Source organism: Carassius auratus, chromosome 17, assembly GCF_003368295.1.
Source record: "Carassius auratus strain Wakin chromosome 17, ASM336829v1, whole genome shotgun sequence".
Taxonomy (NCBI): domain Eukaryota; kingdom Metazoa; phylum Chordata; class Actinopteri; order Cypriniformes; family Cyprinidae; genus Carassius; species Carassius auratus.
Genome location: NC_039259.1, coordinates 1,683,682 through 1,706,367, shown reverse-complemented (window position 1 = coordinate 1,706,367; position 22,686 = coordinate 1,683,682). Strand labels below are relative to the sequence as shown.

Genomic DNA, 22,686 nt, shown 5'->3' with positions numbered 1-22,686 from the left:
AACTTTGACAGCACCTTGCCCAAATGTTCTGAGAACATTCCTTGTTTGCTGGGTTTTCAAAAAGACTATTAGTTTTGTTAGTTTAGTTTCTATTAAAATATATATATATATATATATATATATATATATATATATATATATATATATATATATATATATATATATATATATATATTAAACCAATACACTGATGTGAAGAATGTTTAAAAAATTGGCCCAATAAACTATCCCATTATACTGTTTTATTTCAACCCTAGTTTATTTTTCAGTGACTCAAACACATTTTCCTTCTCTATTCAAGTGTGGTCAACTCATGTTGATGACATCCCTGGAAGAAGGAAACATATAATAATGATAGATTGCATGTGCTCCAGAAGATATGGCAGTGTCCTTCACAGTGGTGTTGCAGTGCATGCATGTGTCTTAAAGAAGGAAACAGATCTTGTGTGTCTGTGTTCTCTGGGGTTTATCAGAGGTGCTGGTGAAGTGCGGTGGGTTGAGAGAGCGGGGGAGGAGGCAGAGGAACTTCATAGGGCGGTCACTTAAAAACTGCCCGGAGAACGGGATGCGGGATCAGACGGTGATGTCCTCCGAGCTCGACTCTTCTCGGTTGAAGCAGTAGATATCCCCGTTCGCTCTGGGTTGATTTCTTCTACGTGATGCGGAACTAATGATCTAAACACTCGCTTCAGGCTTGGACTTTTGTTTTGTGAGGTGAACCGTCTTCTCATCCAGGATTGCCGTGCGCATCTCTACCAATGGTAGGTTTGCCTGTCATTATGGACGGTACTTCTACATGGAGTTGCAAGAAGTGATTTAGGTCCGTATCTGAGGCATGCGCAGTTATTTAGACCCACTGACACGCGTTTGGCCATTTTGCACGTTAATAGAAGTCTTTTACGCCCCGTGTTCCCTGAAGGCGACGCGACTAACGCTCCCCTTATATTCCACAAACCTGTCTCTTCTCGAGACGCTAATATTATAATCAACAAAGCTGTGCACGTCGAATACGGGAGAGTTCTGCTTTGTCGAATTGTATTGGGAGGAGTTGGGAAGTTTACACCGGATTTTATATTTTAGTCTATTCTTACCGGATAGCTTAAAAGTTTTTTTTGTTGTTGCAAGTTTAGAACCGCCGATGCATTGCTCAGGCACCTGACCGCGCGCTCACAGCAGTGGATGAGCGCGTCCACATCTGCTCCTAATGTAACAGTGTTTCATTAACACGGAACTGACATTCTGTTTTAATGATGATTTAATGTGGTGGCTAATACCACGTTTGCACAGTTTTATTTGGAGAAGCCTACGGGGCCTAAATCATGACGGTGGTAGCTATATTTAGTTTGGATAGTACTGAGCAAAGTTTTAAGATTTACTTCTATATTTTTTAAATCAAAAATCACATTCTGCGTGCTCCGAGTCTCTGGTGTCTGTGTAGAACCTAAACTGGTTTCAAATCCAATTCTAACGCATTCCTCACTCAAGCCTCCACTGGCTGTGCAGCGTGTCATTCTAGATTAACATTAGAAACAATAGCTGCGTCCTTCATTTGATTTAATAAGTTAAGTGAAACCAGTCTCCAGTGAGCAACTGAGCTAGTACTTTTGACCTCCACGAATGTTTTGAAGACTGTACTTTGTCTGAAATGAGTTGTAGTGAAGAGTGATGGCACTCAGTCAAGCATAAGAACACGTCTGAAAGGTTTTATGAGGTACATTATGACATTAAGCGACACAACCCATGAGTCACTTGGCAGGGATGTTTATCTTTAGTTCAAGGAGGTAGAAAGCCCCCCCAAAAAATGTTCAAATGTCTTTCATACAACATAGCCTACTTATTAAAAACTAAAAACTGTTGCAAGAGCTGTCGTCAGATAGTCCACTGACGATTACAGATCAACAGATGTTGTCTAGACTAGAGCAGAGATCTCCAGCCTTTTCAGGCCAAGAAAATGGTTCTTGATTAATGGACGGAGGACTTGTACATCGTAAAGGAGGGACAATGACACAATAAGATGAAAACTTTAGTTGCATTCTTATCTTTAACTTAATATTGTCATTCTTCTTAATGCATATTTCGGTTGTTTTGTTGTTGTTTTTCATGCAAATTAGTTTAAGATCAAACAATAATTTGGAGGATCCTGGACTATAGATTCTGCATCGTACATATATACATGAACTTAAGCAGCTGCACAGCAGGCTATAGGCTACATTCATTACGCTGTCTTATTTTCCCAATGGACAGAATGCTGCTTGGATCTCCAGATTTGATTTCTGAATTAAACTTGACAGAGGTCAGATCCTAACATTGGCTGGTACTGTGGTAACGTACTTCCCCATGCACATCTGAAGAACCATGTGCATAACCTAATCTCATTAAGCAGGGTTAAAGTCGAGCGCTGTGAGCTTTACACAACTCTGCCAAATTAAAGGAAGCAAACTTCACTTTAAAACCCACTCTGCAGAAAAACACATGCATCGCACTCCATCTTCAAACAGGGATTCTCTAAATATTTAGGGCAGTATCTGTAGGCTTTTAAACAAGTGTAGGTGGTCTGAAGAAACCAATTGTTTGTGCTTTTTTACATGTTTTCTGGCATGGCTGATCAAAGTCTTTTAGTTACGCTCATTTTTATGGTTTGCTCTCGACATAATGAACTGTTTGAATAGCTGCGCTAGCTGCACTGTTGTTCAAACGGCAGATTTTATGAATCTAAAAACTACTGGACTCCTGTTAAGAATCTAACCCTGTGTTTCAGTTGATCAGTCAAGAATCACATCGCAAGCCATGCTAGTGCAACAACTGTGAAGATGGAGAGAGAGAAATAACTCTCATGACCACACACACGGTGTTCTTGTTAAAATGCATCATTCCTGTTGTAATGGTTGGACTTGCTCCAGCGGAACTAAGTCCAAGAAATGAGAAAATGCATGCGTTGCTGCACTCAGCTATTGAGTTCAGCTGTGGATTCAGGATGACCTAAGACCTTTCACAAACACTTGTGATTGTTATTAGTGCAGTTTATTCTGTTTTCAAATGAATCGTTGAAAATCTCATTTGTGGAATTGCATGGTGGTTGCAATGAAGATATTTCTTAAATCCATTCTGCTTTTGGCGCAAATTAGGTAGCTTCATTAAGATGTTATTGGTTCAAGGTGTTGGACCAGGATGGAGCCGCTTGCATGGCCAGTCTAGGTTGGGGGACCTTCAATAAAAGAGGCAGTCTGTAATCCCTTTGTGGACAAACAAACCTCTATTTGTATGTAAATTGAATTGGCATCTTTTCAGGTGTTCACACCTAGCCGTCTTTGCTCATTTACAAGCAGCATTTTAATTGCTTTAAAGGGTCTGTCTGGTGCAAACATTTTGGTTTTAGTGAAACCATGCCATTGCTTATTCTGAAATGTTTGCTGTAATCGGATTGCTTGAAATATTAATTGGCAAATACACCCTTGTATTTCAGGAAAGGAATCTCCCCGCTGTTCTTAAACAGCCTTCCAGGAGCACGTAACATTCACTTGAGGAACTCGTCCTGGATCAGCTCTCGACAAACATGGACTGTTTTCCCATGCTTTATTTTCTGTCGGTAAGTGGACCACACCTACCCATCCATCGTGTGATGGGGTTGTTACATATTTGGAGCAAATTAAAAGGCTTAGTCATTCTGTACAAAAACAGTGGTCAATAAGGAGCTTTGCTTTCTGCTTTTTTATGTTGCGGTGCAAGCACTTGAAAATTGTAGGTTGCTGTCCTTGTTTGACATCGGTTTTGACTTCCAAACTGTAGTTTGGTTCGGCCCTTAAAGGGATAGTAATCCCCAAAAATGAAAATTATATCATCCTAATTATTTACTCACCCTAATGTCATTCCAAACCATAAAAAAATGCCTTTTGTGGAACACAGAAGAAGATATTTTGGAAAATGTGTTTCTGTGTGTGTTCATAGGTTCTCTTTGTTATCTATGGTTACATGGAGAACACACACGGAAGCTTCCCATTGCACATAAGGTTCTTTATAGTGGAAAAAAAAATGCATTCAAATATTAAAATGTTCTTCACACTGAGAAAAACCAAAAAAACTTTTATTAAGAACTGATCACTGAAAAGTTCTTTGGGGAAACCAAAAATATAAGTCAGTGGAGTACAGAGGAAGTCATACAGGGTGAGTAAATAATGACATCATTTTATTTATTTATCTATTTTAGCAACCTTTACTAACCTTTGTACATTATGCTTTTATATGCATATTTTTAAACTTTTTAATTGTATAGCAGTAATCTGGAATTAATAAGGTCTAAAACATACTCTACCCAAACCCAAACGCTTCTACACTGTTAGTATTCGAGAATGTTTTACAAGAAAATCAGTCTTTCTACATCAAAGTTTAACATCATGCTAATTCTTTGTAATTAGTTGTGAAAGTAATGACATTTACTAGAGTGAAAACTGTTACTCCACCAAATTTAGTTTTCAGTTCAGCTACTGTCTTGGTGGAGCAACACTTTGAAGGGAAGTTAGTAGAAGCAAAAATTATTGTAACAAGATACTTGAATAATAATGCATATAGTCGCAGACATTTAAAGCAAACTTTGTCACCCCCTTGAGTACGGAGGTCTGTTGAAGGACCACATATTTACAAATCACTGACCAAGCATTATGCCTTTGAGAACTTATTAAAAGTATGTTTCTGACCTAAATGTCAATGACATTTTAACAGTATCCAGTTTAATTATTGAAAGCAAGATGAAAATGGGGAGTCAAAACATCTTTCATTCAAGTCTTGCTTTTCTCTTCTGCTTCCTCAAATTCCCCGCCTGCCCACCAGAGACATCATGATTCCTGGTAATCGAATGCTGATGGTCCTTTTATTATGCCAAGTCCTACTGGGAGAGAGCAGCTATGCTAGTCTAATACCTGAGGAAGGGAAGAAGAAAGCGTCGGCTCAGCACCTGGGTCAGAGTCATGAACTGCTGCGGGACTTTGAAGCCACGCTGCTGCACATGTTTGGGCTGCAGAGGCGACCGCGACCCAGCTACTCGGCTGTGGTGCCCCAGTATCTGCTGGACCTGTATCGCCTGCAGTCAGGGGAGGCCGAAGAGGCCGGGGCCCACGACGTGAGCTTCCATTATCCCGAGAGGTCCACGAGTCGAGCGAACACCGTGAGAGGATTCCATCATGAAGGTAAGACAGCGGAGACGGTGCCACTTTACAAATGCAGACTCAACCCCACATTTAAACAGTCTCTGCGCTGCCATACTTTGTCATGTGGATCCTGTTGAGGGACTTTCCTCAACATGCAATTATTTTTAATGCTACTCTCCAGATTTCTAAATAAAATCCTGTTGCCAGCAATGCGGTCTCTTAGGCGGAGAGAATTCCCAGAAGGCTTCAGAAAAATACACATTAAGTATGAAGCTGATTGAAGGCCATCAGCATAGTTAAAACAGTTTATTCTTGTTGTTTTACTTTTCTTTTTACCTGCATACTTAAATGAGTAAGAGTTGAGAGTTTCGGCTACTTTGTGCCTTGGTAGAGTCACAAGACATAAACATGTTGGTCAATATGACCCACTTCATTTTTTAAACTCAATTTAACTGCAAACAAAAGCTAAATCAGCTGTATGGGACATGTTATTATATGGATCAATACTAGATGAATAGTAAATGATTTTAAATATTTGAGAACAATCTTATAGATTCTGGTAAGGGGAAATAATCCACTACAATGCTGAAAACAATTCACCTACAGACAAGACAAACATGTCAGCAATGTTGTTACAGTATGGATATCTGTGTTAAGCTACTTGAGTTCCTCTCTCATGCAACTCTGTGAGTCTTCTTCCAGTTTCTCAAACTTCTGAAAGATGTTTCCAGTGGAGACTCCTGAGTTTATAGACATCTGTTCAATAAAGTATTTCTGACGTCAAATTGAGAGAGAGAGAAAGTGATATGAGAGACAGTAGATGTAGGAAAACAGTGGATGAGAGCTCCGTAATGCAGTTTTAATCTAGACAGTAATTCTGATTTACTGCCATGACCAAACAAAACAAAGTAGGAGTCATGTAATATGGAATGACTGGAATTAATATGAAATGTTTTCCAACATGGGTGATGTTGCTTGAAAATCTGTTGGTTGAGCATCGGTACAACATATTGAATTACAAAGTAATTAATGCTAGGTATAATTTTAGTAGATAATTGTGTTCATGGTATTCATGTTGATTACACTATATTTTAAGGTGTCCTTGTTACAGTGTAATTATACATTTAGGCACTGAGTAATATTAATTAACTACATGGACTTACTGTATGATTAGGGTTAGGGTTACTTGCATGTAATTATGCACAATTATGTGTTATTAATGTAATACTAAGTAAGTACATGTAACGTGTAACAAGGACCACTTAAAATAATGTTACCCCCCCCCCCCAGAAAAGTAAAATAAACTCTCTTTTTTTTAAATAGTATTTCAGTGTTGATGTGTAGATCATATAATGACTAGATTCACTGACTCCTGGTGTTTATGTGTGTGTTAAAAAGGCATTACAGTAAACATTCATCTAAAATGAACATTGACTAATAAAATTATAGCTATAACATATTATAGCTAATATAGTTTTTGTTTCAATTAAATCTGAATGTAAGGTTTGAACCAAATAATCAATATAATTGGAGAAAACTGATACATTAGAGTATTTTTGTTAGGACGCCTAAAAATAATTTACTGTATCATTTCAAAAACTGCATCACAAAAGTGTATCTTGTTCCAGTTTGTTGAGCTGTCCTCTGATTTTCCTCCTCTAGAGCACATGGAGGAGCTGCAGTCAGACGGCTCTGAGACTCCCCTGCGCTTCGTCTTCAATCTCAGCAGCATCCCAGAGGAGGAACTCATTTCTACCGCAGAGCTTCGTCTCTACAGGCAACAGATAGATGATGCAATCTCAGATCCCCAACCCACGGGAGACCAAGGTCTACACCGGATAAACATATACGAGGTGCTGAAGCCCCCGCGGGCCGGACAGCTCATCACACAGCTGCTGGACACTCGACTGGTGCGCCACAACACGACTCGATGGGAGAGCTTCGACGTGAGTCCGGCCGTGCTGCGCTGGACCCGTGACAAGAGCTCCAATCATGGCCTGGCTGTGGAGGTGGTGCCCCTGAACCGAACCTCGCGTCACCAGGGACGCCACGTACGCGTCAGTCGCTCCTTGCATCCGCTTCCCGACGCAGACTGGAGCCAGCTTCGCCCCCTGCTGGTCACGTTTGGACACGACGGAAAAAGTCACCCGCTGACGCGGCGAGCGAAGCGCAGCCCGAAGCAAAGAGGTCGCAAGCGCAACCGAAACTGTCGGCGACACGCGCTTTATGTGGACTTCAGTGATGTGGGCTGGAACGACTGGATCGTGGCGCCGCCCGGATATCAGGCGTACTACTGTCACGGGGAGTGTCCGTTCCCTTTGGCCGATCACCTGAACTCCACCAATCACGCTATTGTGCAGACGCTGGTGAACTCGGTGAACACCAATATTCCCAAGGCCTGCTGCGTTCCCACAGAGCTCAGTGCCATCTCCATGCTCTACCTGGACGAGACGGACAGGGTGGTGCTGAAGAACTATCAGGAGATGGTGGTGGAGGGATGTGGCTGCCGCTGACCGGGACACAGCTACACCCTGGACACTTATTTATAACATCTGTCTTGAGATGTGTGTTTCTTGTCTCCTCGATCATATATTTTGACAAAAAAGTATATATAAATATATATTTATATCAACATAATTAAAAAAAAATAAAATAAAAGCGTCCTTATTTTAATTATATGTCAGCTGTACAGCTTTTCATAATGTATATCAGACTGTATAAGGGTTTTTCTATGAGCTAGAAGAATTAGCCACTAAAAAGTTTATTTACTGGTAGTATTTATTTCTTTAATACAATATACATTCACCAAATGTGTAGCCGAGCGACCCCCTCAGAAAGCATCGTTTGTGTACTTAAAATAGAGCACTGTGTGAAATGCTAGGAAACCTGATTGTCTTGCTATATCAGACGGAGAGATCAGATGTGTATTGATGTGCACCAGCATGTGATTCACATGTTCCCAAAATAACTTAATAAATTGTGAAACATTCCAACAACGAGGTGAGATTAATAAAAGGCAGTGTGATGCTCTGTTTCAAGAACTAAATCATGATATACAGTTCTGTGGTGCAGTTGTGTGTTTGTGTGTGGGAGTACACAGTTCTAAAACCTTATGTATTAATATCAGTTTGCTCATTTTCAAACATATTTTGTGAATTATTAACTGCCTAATGCTGATTTTGCATATAAACTGCAAGCTACTTTTCCACTTAATCCCAGCCTATTTCAAGCCTCTACTGTGTTCGTCCAAAAATTGCAAACTTCTATGATAATATGATTTTGCATGGTATAATTAAGTTGATACACATTTGAATCATGTTTATTGCATATTGTACGTGGCATAAAAAGAAATGCATTTTATTGTACAGATCAATGTCCAAATATGTAAGCACATACCTATTTTTACACACATTTGCAGAGAGTGTTCTAAGAAGAATTAGTGTTCCTGTTGCTCAACTGGTGTTCGATTCCCCGGGAACACATGATAGGTAAAAATTGATAGCCTGAATGCACTGTAAGTCGCTTTGGATAAAAGCGTCTGCTAAATGCATAAATTTAATTTAAAAAGTGAAATTTTGGTAATTAATATGGCAATTAGAATCAAATAACAATACAATCAAAGAAAAAAAAAAACAGCAGTAAGAATTTGGTGGGGAAATGTGCTTAATGTCTTGTGAAAATAATGCCACCATACAAAAGATAGTAGGGGTAGGGGTATGCACTGCAAAAATAAAAGAAAGAAAGACATTGCTTAGAAAGTGCTTAGAGACACATATTAAGTAAGCTAGGTGACGCAGGCCGGAGAGTGAATGCATGATCATGTCTGAATAAACTGATTTTCCAGTGGTTCCCCGTCGAGAGCAGACGCAGCGTCACACCAGACCGATGACGTCATCCAGGTGCGGTAGGCCGCGTGACTCTGGGAGAGACGCTTGCGTGGATCTGGCGACGCGACTCGACGCCACATCAAATCAAAGGTGAGACGACATGCAGACGGACCATCAGCAGACTGAATACAGACGCCTGTCAGGCTCTAAATCACTCATTTACTGCCCTATTCCACGATAACACCAACGGAAGCCCTTTGAACTGTCAACAAGCGTCGTTTGGCATCACTGTCCGATCATCTTTCACTCTTCTGTTAAATGCTTTTCGCGTTCAAGGTTTAAATTGATCAAATCCTTAGGTTCTTGCCTCAATATAGACACTTGTTAAAAGGATTCCTGTCAGAACTTGGATTCAATCAGTATGTGTTCCAATAAGAATATCCAAGAATGACTAAATACCAGGTGAAATGCCTTTTAGTTCTTATTTGATTAGTTCTGGAGGATATTGTGTCTAAGCAGCTGGACATTTCCATTAGGATGAAGGAATGCTTCCAGTTTATAATGGAATAGCCTTTTAGTATAAAATACTGTATCCTGGTTAGTAGCTTCTTCCGGGAGCCTATATCAAGTTTTTGCATGCTTTGTATATTATTTTGTTTTGTATAAATGTTGGCTATATTCATTCCTCCATTTGTTTCCCTGCTTGATACTATTGATATAATTAAAAGGAAAACACACACACACACACACACACACACACGATAGATAGATAGATAGATAGATAGATAGATAGATAGATAATTTATTTAATTTTAATTAAATGTATCTATTTTGACAGAAGAGAAGTTTTGGCACAAGGAATGTTAGAAAATAATTTGGTATGGTGCATTAATAGCATTTTGGTGATTGATCATCAGTGTTTGGGAGTAACTAGGATTTATTTAATTTAATTACAAAATTAAAGTTATTGAGAAACAAATGTGTAATTAAATAACAGTTTTGTTGTTGTTGTTGTACAAACTCCCACATACATATTTAATTAATTTCTTTAATAAACTGTAGTGACTACTCTAAAATATGAAACCCCAATGTTTCAGGAGTTTAGAACATGCTTATTTGATAACTCTTTCATTTCCAATATGGGTTTATGTATAGCTATGCTTTATTTCTAAAGATTTTTTTCCCCCCAAAGCATTGTTAGATTCCAGTATTTCCTGTCATAGCTATGCAAAGATTTGATATCAAAATCCAAAACATTATCATAGCTAATAAAATATGTTCTCAGAATGATCTCAAAGTAAGTCTGATTTTGTGGCTGTGCTTCCTGAGATGAGCCATGTACAGAGATGAGCGTGTTAGAGAAGCAGCATCACATCTAATTTTCTGTGAAAAAAAAAGCCCACAACATTTGTCTTCTCTCTTTGCAAAGCTTTAGTCAAATTACCTCAGCCTGGAGGTACACGCCTGCCACTTTCCTTTGAAGACTATATCAGACACAGGTTTGTCAGATGAGGGAAGGTAGGAATTTCATTTTGAAGTGGCTTAGGGCAGAGGTTGAGCTTTTCCAAGTTTTCTTGGAGCAGATGCACATCCACTGGCCTCTCTCCATCAAGATAACATCGCTCATATCACACCAGACCCTCACAGAAAGATGTGCAGAATCACCTGCTGCAGTTTCAACAAAATAACCAACCGCTTTGGTGCAATCTTTGAAAGTAGCAATGTCTAACTGTACATATTGAATGAATCCGCACAGAGAGTCTGTCTTTAAGGCCATTTTAAGAAAGTCATTGGTGGTTGGTTCAGATGAAGCAGGTTTGTTGTTGAGCAGGAGGTTTCTCTCCGTGCGGTCCGCAGCTCAGACTTGTTTCATCATGCATCCTCGCAGCAGCTCTTAAGCGGTGGATGTGTGTCTTGTGTTGATGGGAGGGGATCAGTTGGCTAATAACGGCTGATGTCAGTGCAGGTGGAGGTCAGATCCTCTTGTTTCACTCCTCCGCTCACAGCGCTGTATTCATGCACGGCCCCAAGTGTACGGAGCCGGAGCCAAGCGGGTGACACACTAGAACCGACTGCTTTGCATCTTTGCAACTGCAGGGTTGTTCATGCCACACAGTCTCGGCCTGGTCCTCTGCATGGGGTCTGAGTTGCATCTGAGTTCGGTATCATTCAGCTGGAAGTAACTAATGAGGGATCTGCATTAACACTGCAAACAAAACTCAGTCTTTCCCTTGAAGGATCAAAAGTCCTGACCCCAGAAGACTAAAATAGAAGAAATCTAAGACTGAGCAGCTTTATCACTTGAAATATTCAGTACAATTCTGCTTGCAGAGCTTAACTTGTTTTGAACCCACACGGTTTCTTTAAAATAAATAGTTGACCCTCACCCTCAGGCCATTCAACATGTAGATGAGTTAGTTTCTTGATCAGGTTTGTAGTAATGTAGCACTGCATCAGTGTCTCATCAATGGATGCTCTGCAGTGAATGGGTGCCGTCAGAATGAGAGTCTGATAAAAACATCACAATAATCCACAGCACTCCACTCCATCAGTGAACATCTGGAGAAGACAATTTTTTTTTTTTTTTTAATAGTGTTCATCGTCTGGTTGACTACGTCTTGTATTATATGACTGACAGTCATCACTGAGAAGATTAATATTATTACTGCTAAATATTGTAGAAACTTAATTTTCTGTTAAGTTGCTTTGCAATGATTTGTATCGTGAAGAGCGCTATACAAATAAACTTGAATAGAATTGAACTTATTTTTAACTTTAAACTTACTTTTGGCTAAAATATAAGTCCTCTATCTATAATCCTTATCTGGTCTGAATCAGGAGAGAAATCTGCACATATTAGGCACTGTATTAGAGACAACAGCTGATGGATTTTTCACTGGACAAAGCTTTATTATGGATAATGGACTTGAATGTCTTAATGCTGGATTTGTTTCATCGTTTGTCTTCTCCAGATGTTCACTGATGGACTGGAGTGCTGTGGATTACTGTGATGTTTTTATCAGCTGTTTGGACTCTGATGGCACCCATTCACTGCAGAGCATCCATTGATGAGACACTGATGCAGTGATACATTTCTACAAACCTGATGAAGACACAAACTCCTCCTAATCTTGGATGAACTGAGAATATAATGTAACTATCCCAAAACTTTTTTTCTATTTAAAGGGCTCATTGGATGCAAAACTCACTTTTACATGTGGGTTGAACAATTGGTGTGTGTTGGCATTGTGTACACAACCACCCTATAATGATAAAAGTCCACCCAGTGTTATTATCTCTAATTTATTTATTTTTAATGATATCCCCTTTTTCAAATCAAGTCGTTCTCAGATTCTTAGCAGAGTGATGTCACACAGACACAGTGATTTTTACACTACTATTGAGAATTTTTAACAATATCATGTTATAAACGTTAAAACGCAAAAAGATGGGCATCCGATTACCCCTTTAAATGTATTTTCAAATATATTGTAAAATCAATAATGTCTTGAGCTGCAAATCAGCATATTAGAGTGATTTCTGAAGGATCACGTGACACTGAAGACTGGAGTTCAAAAATGTAGCTTTGATCCCAGCAATAAATACAATTTTACTACACATTCACATAGAAAACAACTAGTTTAAATTGTGATAATATTTCCGTATATACTGTATTTTAGATCAAATTAATGCAGCCTTAATTTGCAGAAGAGACTTTTCTAGTAGTGTTGATCATTTGATGAGAAAAGCAAAGTCTTTGTGACACATTAGATATGGTTTCTCAGGAAGTCTCAATTAGATTTTTGTATTTTATCTGATTGCTGTCTAGGAGAGAGAACTGAGACCCCATACATTAATGGTCTTTCTTAAGTTTAAAACCCCATCTTTTACTCTTACTCGGGCACATTGTCCTGTCTCAGAAGCAGGGAGAAGCTGCTCTATTGTCTGGTTACTGCACCTGCCAGCGATGGTTTTTTTTTTCTTCAATACTCAGATGTACTAATTAGAAGGGCTGTTCACATAATTCTGACATGTAGTGTGTGTATAAAACAGTAAAGATCTGAAAAGATTGATCTTGTGGCAGTGATCACGTTATGGTACCGTGCTCTCGCTTCTGATTGCTCTAAACGACCTGTCATTTCTCTTTCAGTGGAAACACTTTGATGTGACCATGTAAAGGCTCTTTTGTCTTCGCTGTAATTTTGGAGCTGGTAGCGTGCCTCAGCGGTGGGGTTCTCTTCCCTGTTGTTGTGCAGTTTCATTAGGTACAACTAATGAAGAGATGCCCTTGGATATCCCCACAGGTGATTGTCCACTGGCCTCTACTTATTTCCCATCATCCCTCTGAACCCTTCAAACAGGTGTGCTTCTCTCACGTTTGAAGTCTCTGCCCGTGGCGCTGAACACAGTCAAAATGTCCAAAAAAGTGCTTTTTTTTAGGCAGCTGGCATTTAGAGCACCTTCTTAAAAAGACTAATGGACCCTTGTTGACCCGTGTTGTTCCCTTCAGCAGTTTTCTGTGCAATATGAAAAGTGTTTGTTTTTTCATCACTCACCTCCTTCGATACAGGGACAGTTCATATTGACCACATCTGTCAAGCTCCAAAAAGAATCAGAAAGCGCCATAAAAGTGTTCTAAAAATAATTTAAAATATTACATTTTAAAACAAGCTTTACAGCTAACATTTCGTTTTTTGGGTGTACTATTCCTTTAAAAGCACAGAATCAAGACAGTGAGCACACAGTTAAATCTGATCAGGACTGTTTTAGCCTTGAGCTTTTGTTAAAATGTGGTGGAAAAAGATGTTCAGGGATCCGTCTTGAATCAGTAAGCTTCTCAGAGGTCCTCTGCGGAAGGGTTTTCTCCTCACAGACAGGTGAACAGGGCTTTGAATGCTGCAGTTTGAAAGCGAAACAAGATCTGTAACTCGATCTCGGGGCAATTAGAGCCACAATAGAATGCTTATTTATTTGACTTCTTTTGATTTTCAAATGATGTTTTAAGAAAGCGAAATCAAAATGAGCTTTGTTGGTGTAAATATGGACTCAGTGGGTTTGAACTTTGTTTGTCTTCTTGGAGTTGGTGTCACCTCATTGCTCCGTTCTTGGGCGGTGGTTAAAAGCGGTTTTGTTAGTGAAGGGTTCGAAGCACACCGCAGTCAACGTAGTCAATGTTTGTAGACAGACGGGGAGGGCAGTCAGAGGAGGAGGGGGCAGTTCCCACCCTTTTCCTTTTTACTGCGAGTATTCTTCTCTGAAAGGAGTGTGACCACCGGATCCGCCTGGGATGAAATGTCATATCTTAGAGTGATCTTTATCGCTTAATTGCTTCCTTTGTCTCCCATGATTCCCCAGGCCCCACCGTGACTCTGTGGGCAGGCTGGGCTTTGAAGTGTCGGGGAGGTTATAGGGATACAGACTGAGCCGTGATGCTGGACGAGACTGGGAGTTGCTGTGATGTGTCTGACGGCTCGCTGCACATTAAAGTTACCTGTGATGAAGGAAAACACACAAAATAATGTTAAATAACACTGATATTAACCTGTCAGGCTTTGTCATTACAATAAAATTGCGAGATAAAAAGTCAAATTATGACACAGTCATAGTTATGAGATATAGGGCCACATTTACAAACAGCAGCTGATCTTATTGCATATGCATTTCCCACCCTTTTAGATGCAGAATGTGTGGGGGGAGAGTATTTAAATGAATCACGCAACATGATTTACTATGGTTTACAGTAGTTAATTTACTGAGAGCATGTGGAAGGAGATCATTTTTTCGTCTCGTATTAATGCCAGAGGAAGATATTATCCAGACATATAATTTGGTTGTTTGCGGCCTTGCGCTAATTTGCATTGCCTTAAATTTGCCTTATTTAATCAACTTAAATTATGATAAAAGTCTAAATTGTGATTAAAAAAAACATAATTATTACAGTGAAATAAATAAAGAAAAGAAATCTCCTTTTATACTCCACACAAATAGAACATAAAACATGTTTGGACTGGCCTGAGGATGAGTACATAAATGCTCAGTAAACACATTCATTTGTATGCTTTCCATCTTGTTACAGTACAGTCAGGCAGCTCGAACTAAAGGTCAGCCCAGTCCCCCCACAGGGCCACGAGCAGATGTTTGCTCTGGTGTGAGAGCGAGCCAAATATGAAACAAATGTGAAAAATGTTACCCAAGAAAAAATCAAAGCAGGGAGGAGCACTACAGTGCTTTCAAACATTATTTGGACGTGTTTAAGGAAAGACAGCTGGATTGGTGCTGTGATGAACATAAGACACATATAACAATCGCACATAATCTGAACCTCTGTTTGCAGGAATGTGGCATCATGTATGTGTGAAAGTGCAGTCTAAAATCAGCAAAACAGTATTAGTGGCATAAGCAACAGTTGGTGATGGGGCAGATTTTTGCACCATCTGGTGGCAGGAGGCAATACTTCAGCACCTGGTTACAAACAATAGGATTGAGCGGTAAAATAGACTATACACAGGCTTCATAGCATAGAAGACCATTGATGACCAGGATAATGAGAAATCTAGAAGATCAAGTGGGCTTAAGCTTTGGTGTCTTGCTGTCAAAATGGAAACTTTATAATTGACTAGATTTGTCATAAGAATGCACATTAAAGAAACCCCACGCTATCTTATTTGAAAAACCTGCCTTTACCTATAGGTTTAGCAAAACTACAAAAATGTACCTATACATATAATTCACTGCATATTTCAGTTGAAATTAACACTAGTAACAGTAAAATGCCAACAACTTTTATTCCTTTTCACACAAATTATGAATTCAGGTAATTGCTTAATAAAGGCTTATTTTCATTTAGTTTTTTGCACAATACTATATTATGACCTCAAAATACTTTTACAATAGTGCATGATTTGTAAACTAATACATTTTGATGTTTGCTACATCAGAAAAGCCTTTTATGATTATGCTTCTAACACACTTAAGTGCACTTTTAAACTTGTAAGCACACTTTTCTAATAATGTTAAATGAAACATTTAACTTTAAAGTTCATCTTAAATCATTATGTTTTAATTGCTTGTCATGCTTTAGTAGACTTATTTTGACGTGTTGACCAATATACTAAGCACTTGTAGTGCTTGATTATAATTTTAACTAGTGCGTTGTTGGACATTGGTACTTGGTACTTCTTTACACAATGGTCATATACTGTAAAGAGCTTTGTTTGAGGATCCACAAGAGGTTACAGCACAAATGTTAATTTTTGTCCATTGTACAGCTGGACATACGTGATCACTAGTTGTTTGGAAGAGCATGAGTGAACTGTTACAGACTAGGAAGATATGATTGGTTCAGCTCTCTCCTAATGAGGGAGATTCCTGACATGTCTCTTTGTTTTTGCCTGTAGGTTTATTTGAAGGTCACTGTACTGTTTTTCTCTTCTCCATAATGCTGAGCAGAATTAGACAGAGGGTTGAGAGAAATGTGGCTTAATGAAGACCAGACACTGGCGAGGGGCACCGGCTCTCTCAGGATTATCACCCGTTCTGATTTACCTCGGGAGTTTCTGAATGCTTTAAAGCACTGATAGTTTGCGCCGTCGGGCTGAGCGACTGATCTGAACCCGAGTGCTCTTATCAGCTGCCTGTGTGTGTCTGGTTGCCATGTGTGAGGTGGCTTGTGGCCGCGGTCTTGCCCGGAAAGGCTCGGAGCGAAGCGAGTCATTAGGAAGTGCGGCTGTCTGGAGTGCATTAGGGCGCAGGTAATGTAACTCTTACAAGCACTGAGTCGAGCGGGTGGGGGTGTTATGTGAGAGGGCTCATGGGGAAAAAAGACAAACAGCCCATCCAGAGAAAGTCAGCGCTAAAATGTTACCCACAGCTGCAGTTTTGACTGCACATCTCAACTGTTTGACAGCGTTTGGTGTTTCTCATCACAGTTCTGCTTACATTGGCTCTGTGTGAGTTTCATCAAACATTCAAGATTCACTCCGGACAACGTGATGAAGAGGGAGAGTGGATCCAATCTGCATTCCTGCTCCATGTTTCCCTGGCGGGAATGTGAGGAATAAGTGAGCTGGTTTTTAGACAGATAGTGTGATAAATATTCCTGTACTTTAGTCATCAGCACTGGATCGCTCAAACTGGTAAGTGAAGAAGAAGAGTGATTCTTCTGCCCGTGTGTTTTAGAGGACACAGGCCACGTTTACAGTACACCTGCCATTGAGATTTTGATCTGATGTGGTCAGCACTACATCCAGGTGTAAACAGGGTCAAAACATTTTTGTGATCAGATCACTCCAGCTTTATTCTGGTTAGAAACACATGTAAGACTCAAGTGCCAACCATAAAGAAATAGGAAAAATCTTCTAGTTTGTATTCATGGAAAAAAATCTTTATACCTTGTAAGAAACTTTCAGTTTAATGATAAAATGTTGTGTGGTGTAACCATTAAAGGGATGCAAAACCACATAAAAAAGTATATATATACCAGGGTGAACTTGCGGCCCAGGAGGTAGTACCGGAGCTCCAGGACTGCCCACCTGATGGCCAGGGCTTCCTTCTCCACGGCGGCGTACTTCCTCTTGGTGGGGGACAGCTTCCTGCTGATGTAAATGATTGGATGCTCCTTACCTTCTTGAATTTGGGAGAGGACCGCTCCCAGTCCTGTGTCCGTCTGCAACAGGAAGGGGCAGCTGAAGTCCGGGGCACGGAGTACTGGCGAGGACGTGAGTGGTGCTTTAACCTGGGAGAAGGCCTCTTCCACCGACGGGGTCCAGCATACTTTCTCCGGCTGCCCCTTCCGAATCAGGTCTGTCAGGGGGCGGCTAAAGAGGAGAAGTTGGGGATAAAACAACGGTAATAACCCGCCAACCCCAAGAAGGCTCGTACCTGGGTCTTTGTCTGGGGTCTTGGGGTGGCGTGGATGGCTTCGACTTTTTTTTTCTTGCGGCCGGATGAGTCCTCGGCCGACTTGGTAGCCCAGGTACTTGGCCTCAGAGAGGGCTAGGTTGCATTTTCGGGGGTTGGCGGTAAGTCCAGCCCGCCGGAGCTCCGAAAGCACCCTCTGCAGACGATCCAGATGTTCATCCTGGGGCCGCAGGAGGATGTCCATCATCCACTGGAACGTCGCGGGGGCCCCGTGTAGGCCGAATGGAAGGCCAATGGCCACTGGGGGTTGAGAAGGCGGTCTTCGGTTTGGTGGCCTCGGAGAGCGCTACCTGCCAATAGCCCTTGGTGAGGTCCAGGGTACTGATGAACTCGGTAGGACCGTTGCCTAACGACGACTCCTGGGGGCATCCGGATATGGTGCTGAAGCACGTTGGTCTGCCCGGGCTGAGAGGAGAACACATCCTCGAACTGACTGACAAGGTACTGCAGCTCCGTCTTCTGGGCAGCCGAAAGGTGGGGGTTGACATCCACAACCACGGGCTCGGTGAGGCTCAGGGCAGTTACTTGGTCCCGGGTCCCCACCCATTTCTTCAGGAGGTTGATGTGGTAGAGTTGCTCTGCCTGCTGTCGTCCCGGCTGCCTCAGGCGGTACGTGACTGGCCCAATCCTCTCCACTACCGAGTAGGGTCCTTTCCAGGAGGCCAGAAACTTGCATGCGGAGCTGGGGACCAGGACCATGATGCGGTCTCCCAGTTGGAATCCCCGTGGTTGGGCTGCCCGGTCGTAACGACGTTGCTGCGCCTGTTGGACCCTGATAAGGTGTTCCCGGACTAACGGCATCACTCGGTCGATCCGTTCCCTCATTTGCCGGACTTGCTCAATAATGGTATGATGAGGGGCCGGCTGCTGCTCCCACGCTTCCTGGGCCACATCCAAGACGCCCCGAGGTTGACGGCCAAACAGGAGCTCGAAGGGGGGGAAGCCAATTGAGGCCTGGGGAACTTTGCGGATCCCAAAGAGCAAGTAGGGGATCATGAGGTCCCAATCCCGCTTGTCCTCCGCCGCCACACGTCTGAGCATTTGCTTGAGGGTCTGGTTAAATCTCTCTACGAGCCCATCAGTTTGGGGGTGACAGACAGTGGTCCTCAACTGCTTCACCTGCAGCAGCCGGCAGAGGTCTGCCATTAGCCGGGACATGAAAGGGGTTCCCTGGTCAGTCAGGATCTCCGAGGGGGGGCCGACTCGGCTGGCCAGCAGAAACAGCTCCTGGGCGATGGACTTCGCGGTGGCCTTCCGCAGGGGGACTGCTTCTAGGTACCGGGTGGCAAAGTCGACGATGACCAGGATGTGCTCATGCCCTCGGGCAGACTTTGGCAACGGCCCCACTATGTCCATTCCAATCCGCTCAAAGGGCACCTCGATGATGGGCAGCGAGATGAGCGGGCTGGGAGGAGGAGTCCTGGCCGACGTGGCCTGACAGGTCAGGCAGGCTTGGCAGAACCGCTTTACTTCGGCGTCCAGGCCCGGCCAGTGGAAGCGGTCGTGGATGTGTTGAGCGATATTGGCTGCAGCGAGGTGTCCTGCCATGGGGTGGGAATGGGCCAGTTCTAAGATGGTCTCGTTCTTGGCTCGAGGCATGACTAGTAACCTTTTCTCCTCCCCCCTACGCTGGGCGACACAATAAAGCAGGCCATTCTCTACAACAAAATGTGGGAGAGGGTGGGGCCGGGGGAGGACGTCCTCTCCATCTATGACTCGCACCTGGCTCCAACAGTGCTTGAATTGGTCGTCCTCCCACTGTTCCTTGGCGAAAGAGCCCCCTCCAGCAGCCTGTTAGTACATATCATAAAACAGATTAATAGACTGTCAGAGACGAGCAGGGCCGGTCGGCGGAGGGGTCCAGGCGGCCGCCTCGGTATTTGACGGTTCCCCTTGGGGCTGGCAGGCTGAGTAGAGGCGGACAGCAGCTTCTCGAAGCCGGGCCAATACCTTCCAAGCAATACGGCCACCGGCAGGTCCTTCACCAGGCCTACCTCCACCGGCCAGGTACCCTGGGGGGACAAAATGACCATCTCACGGACCGGTACTTGGCGAGTGTCTCCGTGCACACAGGTAATTGGTAGGAAGTTTCTCCGACCGCTTCGAGGGCAGAACCGTATTCCATCCACCTTCACCTCTGCTTCGGGGGCTCCCGCCAGCACTCATTGGTGAAGGTTGCAGCCTGCCAGCCAGGCTTGCGGAGGCGACAGTGGATCTGCACTTGGCATGGGCTCATCTCGTGGTGGGTGAACCGTCAGCCTGCTGACTGGTCACGCGGTGCCTTCGAGCGGGTGTCACTCCTGGACCACCCTCCGGGGGAATGGTGGCAGCCGGTCCCCTGTCCCGCTGTGATGGACAGCATCCGCCAGCTCGATCGCCTCCACTATTCCCGGACGTCACGTGGGTTCCTCATGTCAACGGCCTGTCGGTGGGTATGAGGTAGTGCGCGCAGGAGGCGATCGACCACAACTCGTTCTGCTACCTGTGTTGGGGTGGGGTTTCCTTCCAACAGCCAGTGCTGAACGATGCGGCTGAGTTTGGTCGCCTGGGCACGGGCTGGCACCTGGGGCTTGTATTCCCACTCGTAGAACTGTTGGGCGGCGCTCACAGGGGAGAGGCCCAGCCTCGCCAGGATCTCTCGCTTAACTTTGGTATAACTGTCGGCACTCGTCAAGGGGAGCGAGAAGTGAGCCCTCTGTGCTTCACCGGTGAGGAGGGGTGCCAGCGCTCGTGCCCACTCGTCCTCTGGCCATCCCTCTCAGTGGGCGGTGTTTTTGAAGGCTTCCACATCGTCATTGGCTGTCCTCTTAGGTAACAGGCGGGTGGCTTGGGCCTGAGGCTCAGGTAGCGGAACTCGCTGGGCTGCAGCCGCTCGGACGGCGGCGAGTTCATCTTCCGTCCTGCCCAGGCGAGTGGCGAGGTGTTCCGCTATTTGCTGTTGGTGTATGCTTAAGTCAGTGAGGTGTTGTAAGACGTCCTCCATTGCGGGGATGCGTGTGCTGCCTTCTGTGGTGCTGGTGACACAAACAGGGAAAAAAGGAAAAAAATAAGGAGTTGGGGCGGTGATCTTGTCGGTGATTCCTCACTGTTCTGCCTGCATTCTCCACCACTGTCACGGGGTGAAGAATCATTTGACAAGGGGTACGTGAAATCAAAAGCCCCGGAGGGTGGGTTTATTGAATATAGTGAGGTGCCTGGTGAAAGGTGCTGCTCCGCTTTCTGGTGGCCGGTGCTTCCCGTGTGCTCTTCGTGCTCTTCTGTGCCAGTTAAGGTGAAAGTGGGTGTCCAGACTTGCTCCAAAGTGGCTGGGCTGTCGGTCACTCACTGCTTTCTGAAAAGGGAAGAGAGAGGGATTAGAGCAGCGTTGCATTTGGTTCGAGACCGTCCTGTGCAGCGTGTGCTCCTTATGAGTGTGCTGGCTGATGGGGAGCAGCTGTGACCGATCAGCCTGTGACAAGGACGTGCAGGTGTTTTCCGTTGGTTTCCAGGGCGACGCAGATTCCTCTGGGATTGCTCGTCACAATATATATATATATATATATATATATATATATATATATATATATAAAGTGCCTTCAGAAAGTATTCAGACCCCTCCACTTTTTTGTTATGTTGCAGCCTGATACTATTATTCTACACTCTGTACCTCATAATGACAAAGTGAAAACAGAATTTTAGAAACGTCTGTAAATGTATTAAAAGGAAAAAACTAAAATATCACATTTATCCAAGTATTCAGACCCTTTGCAACAACACTTGAAATTTAGCTCCGGTGCTTCACATTTCTATTGATCATTGCTGAGATGTTTCTACACCTTGATAAGTAGTTATGATATCAGAGATCCTTCATGAGACGTCATCCATTCAAAAGTTGTCACAGGGCAGATTTGAGAATTGTTGTAGAGAGAGATCTGTCTCAGTCAAGCACTTGTCATCAGATCACCAGAGAAGGACGTTATTATGAGGTGTAAACCGGGCCTTAGAGTGTATTTAGTACTGATGGCGGGAACACTGCAGTGCAGCGCAACATTAAACACCTTTTTCTACTCGTGGTCTGGAGGCTTTTATTTCCATATACATACACAAGCACACGAACTGTTGTCCTGATGTGTGTGTGCTGCATGCATGAGCAGTAACACAGCAGCACGGTGCTGGAAAGACTCTAGGTGTTTGGAGCGTCTGTGCTGCACTGCTGAATCACTCCTCCCATCTGACATTCCACAATCATCACATGCTTTTACTGAACTCATACTGAAAGATGCAAGAGGTGCAACTAGGGTTATAATTAAAAAATAAATAAGAAAATAATTAAAAAACTGAAATATCCTTAAACCATAAAAGGATAGTTCACACAAAAATGCTAATTCTGTCATCATTTACTGAGCCTCATCTTGTTCCACCCTCATGTTGGATGAATGAAAGGAAAGTTGGAAAGACATAAGCAAATGATGAATTTTTTTATTTTTAGGTGAACTGTTCCTTTAAAATTATTTAATTTTGCTATTTGTCAAAACAACATTTCTATGTTTCGTTTATTTTACCTGACATACTAAAACAACTAAAACTAAATAAAAATGAAAACAGAAAATATAAAAATAAGAATTATTTTAAAATATTAATAAACCATAACATTCTCAATGAATCAATCTCAGTGAGTAAATAGTCTGATCTTATTAGCACAGACAACAGCTCTGCTCAGAGTTGAATGACAAGTTCCTTATTACAAGTACAAATATGTCCTTTATATAATCTTTAGAGAAGTGAACTTAAGTGACATACAGCCAAGTATGGTGACCCAT

General features: G+C 42.7%; 1 protein-coding gene across 1 annotated transcript; it reads left to right on the top strand.

Moving 5' to 3' along the window:
- Positions 1–545: 545 nt before the first annotated feature.
- LOC113116948 (bone morphogenetic protein 4) lies at positions 546–8,187 on the top strand. Its single transcript, XM_026285259.1, has 4 exons — positions 546–761; positions 3,464–3,586; positions 4,825–5,180; positions 6,804–8,187. The coding sequence occupies exons 3-4, from the start codon at positions 4,832–4,834 to the stop codon at positions 7,652–7,654; spliced, it is 1,200 nt and encodes a 399-aa protein (XP_026141044.1). The 5' UTR covers positions 546–761; positions 3,464–3,586; positions 4,825–4,831; the 3' UTR covers positions 7,655–8,187.
- The last annotated feature ends 14,499 nt before the right edge of the window (positions 8,188–22,686 follow it).

Excerpts from the sequence above, each read along its gene's own strand:
- LOC113116948 (XM_026285259.1), top strand. The coding sequence starts at position 4,832 with ATGATTCCTGGTAATCGAATGCTGATGGTCCTTTTATTATGCCAAGTC. Across the intron at positions 5,181-6,803 it reads GAGAGGATTCCATCATGAAG|AGCACATGGAGGAGCTGCAG; the intron begins GTAAGACAGCGG and ends TTCCTCCTCTAG.